General features: G+C 39.1%; 1 protein-coding gene across 1 annotated transcript in view; it reads left to right on the plus strand.

Moving 5' to 3' along the window:
- hoga1 (4-hydroxy-2-oxoglutarate aldolase 1) overlaps window positions 1-1,315 on the plus strand; it is a 44,804-nt gene that overhangs the window by 41,824 nt on the left and 1,665 nt on the right. Inside the window, exon 5 of the mRNA XM_015370346.1 lies at window positions 186-319. Within this exon, the coding sequence (XP_015225832.1) occupies window positions 186-319 (134 nt within the window). The remainder of the gene's footprint in view (window positions 1-185; window positions 320-1,315) is intronic.

Genomic DNA, 1,315 nt, shown 5'->3' on the forward strand with positions numbered 1-1,315 from the left:
AACTCCACCGTAACAAAATCATGTTTCTCACATTTTTGCACGTTAAGTTTAAAATTTAGGAACATTAAAATTCACCCCTTGTAAATTTAATGTCAAACATAAATTTAACTCAGAAGATAAGAAGCAAATCATCTGCAGATAAACCCTCTCTGTGTGTTGACCTCTGATTGGCCCTGTGTGTGCAGGTGCTGTTGGTGGAGTGTGCGCCTTGGCCAACGTGCTGGGACAGGAGCTGTGTGAACTGGAGCGTCTGTGTCAGTCTGGGCATTGGGGGGCAGCAAAAGTCCTGCAGCAGCGGCTCATCGAACCCAACGCAGCTGTAAGTACCATCTCTCATCCGGCAGCTAAAGAAAACAGTACCTACTCTGCGGGGCGGGAATTAAAAAAAGTTTTTACTAATAAAACTGATCAACAGGCTGGAAAAAATCACTCAAAGTATTTCCATTTTATTTAGTAAGACATGTTACCATTACATCACATCTTAAGAACAGTATAATACCATCAGAGAGGGATTAATTGGAAACAGCGGTGATGAGAATACTGGATGCTCAGCCTAAAATAATTGCTTGTTTCCTATTTCTAAATCCCAGCATTACTAAATTGGTTCTTCATCACGTACTGATGCTTCCTCGCGTATTTATATCCTTTAAACCTCGTCATGGTACAATTACAGACATCAACATGCTTTTTCTTTGGTGCATTTATGCCCCTGTCCAAAATAATTAGTTGAATAATTATGGGAAAAGTGTAGAATATTTAAATTATCTAACAACAGTGTCCAGATTTGTGTGCTTTCCTTTGTTAGAAAACATTGGAGAACAAGCAGCAGCATGAAACACCATTAGGGAACACAGCAGACAGGTCAGGGAGAAAACTGTAGAGATGTTAAAAGTAGGGCAAAAAAAAAACTCAACCTAACATTACTTAACGCAGCTCTATCCATCATCTGAATCTGCAGGTGCAAACCTCCCACACCAAATTAGGCAGGAAGAGCATTAATAAGAGAAGCAGCATAGCTGCCCATAGTAACTCTGATGGAGATCAAAGCTCAGGGAGAATCTATTGAAATAACAAATTTAACCTTTATGAACAAAGGTCAAGAACAAAGTGATTGGTTAAAAGAAAATAAGAAAATATTTCAATTCAATTCAGCTTTTTTATATAGCGCCAATTCACAACACGGCACTTTACAATTCAACCAGATCATACAGTCAGATTGATTTAAAGTTTTCTAAGAAAACCAGTTGATTGCATCGACTCATTGACTTGAAGGCAATCCCTCACACCAAGCATGCTTGTAGCGACAGAGGGGAGA

This window comes from Cyprinodon variegatus, unplaced genomic scaffold (assembly GCF_000732505.1).
Source record: "Cyprinodon variegatus isolate N-32 unplaced genomic scaffold, C_variegatus-1.0 Scaffold45, whole genome shotgun sequence".
Classification (NCBI taxonomy): Eukaryota; Metazoa; Chordata; class Actinopteri; order Cyprinodontiformes; family Cyprinodontidae; genus Cyprinodon; species Cyprinodon variegatus.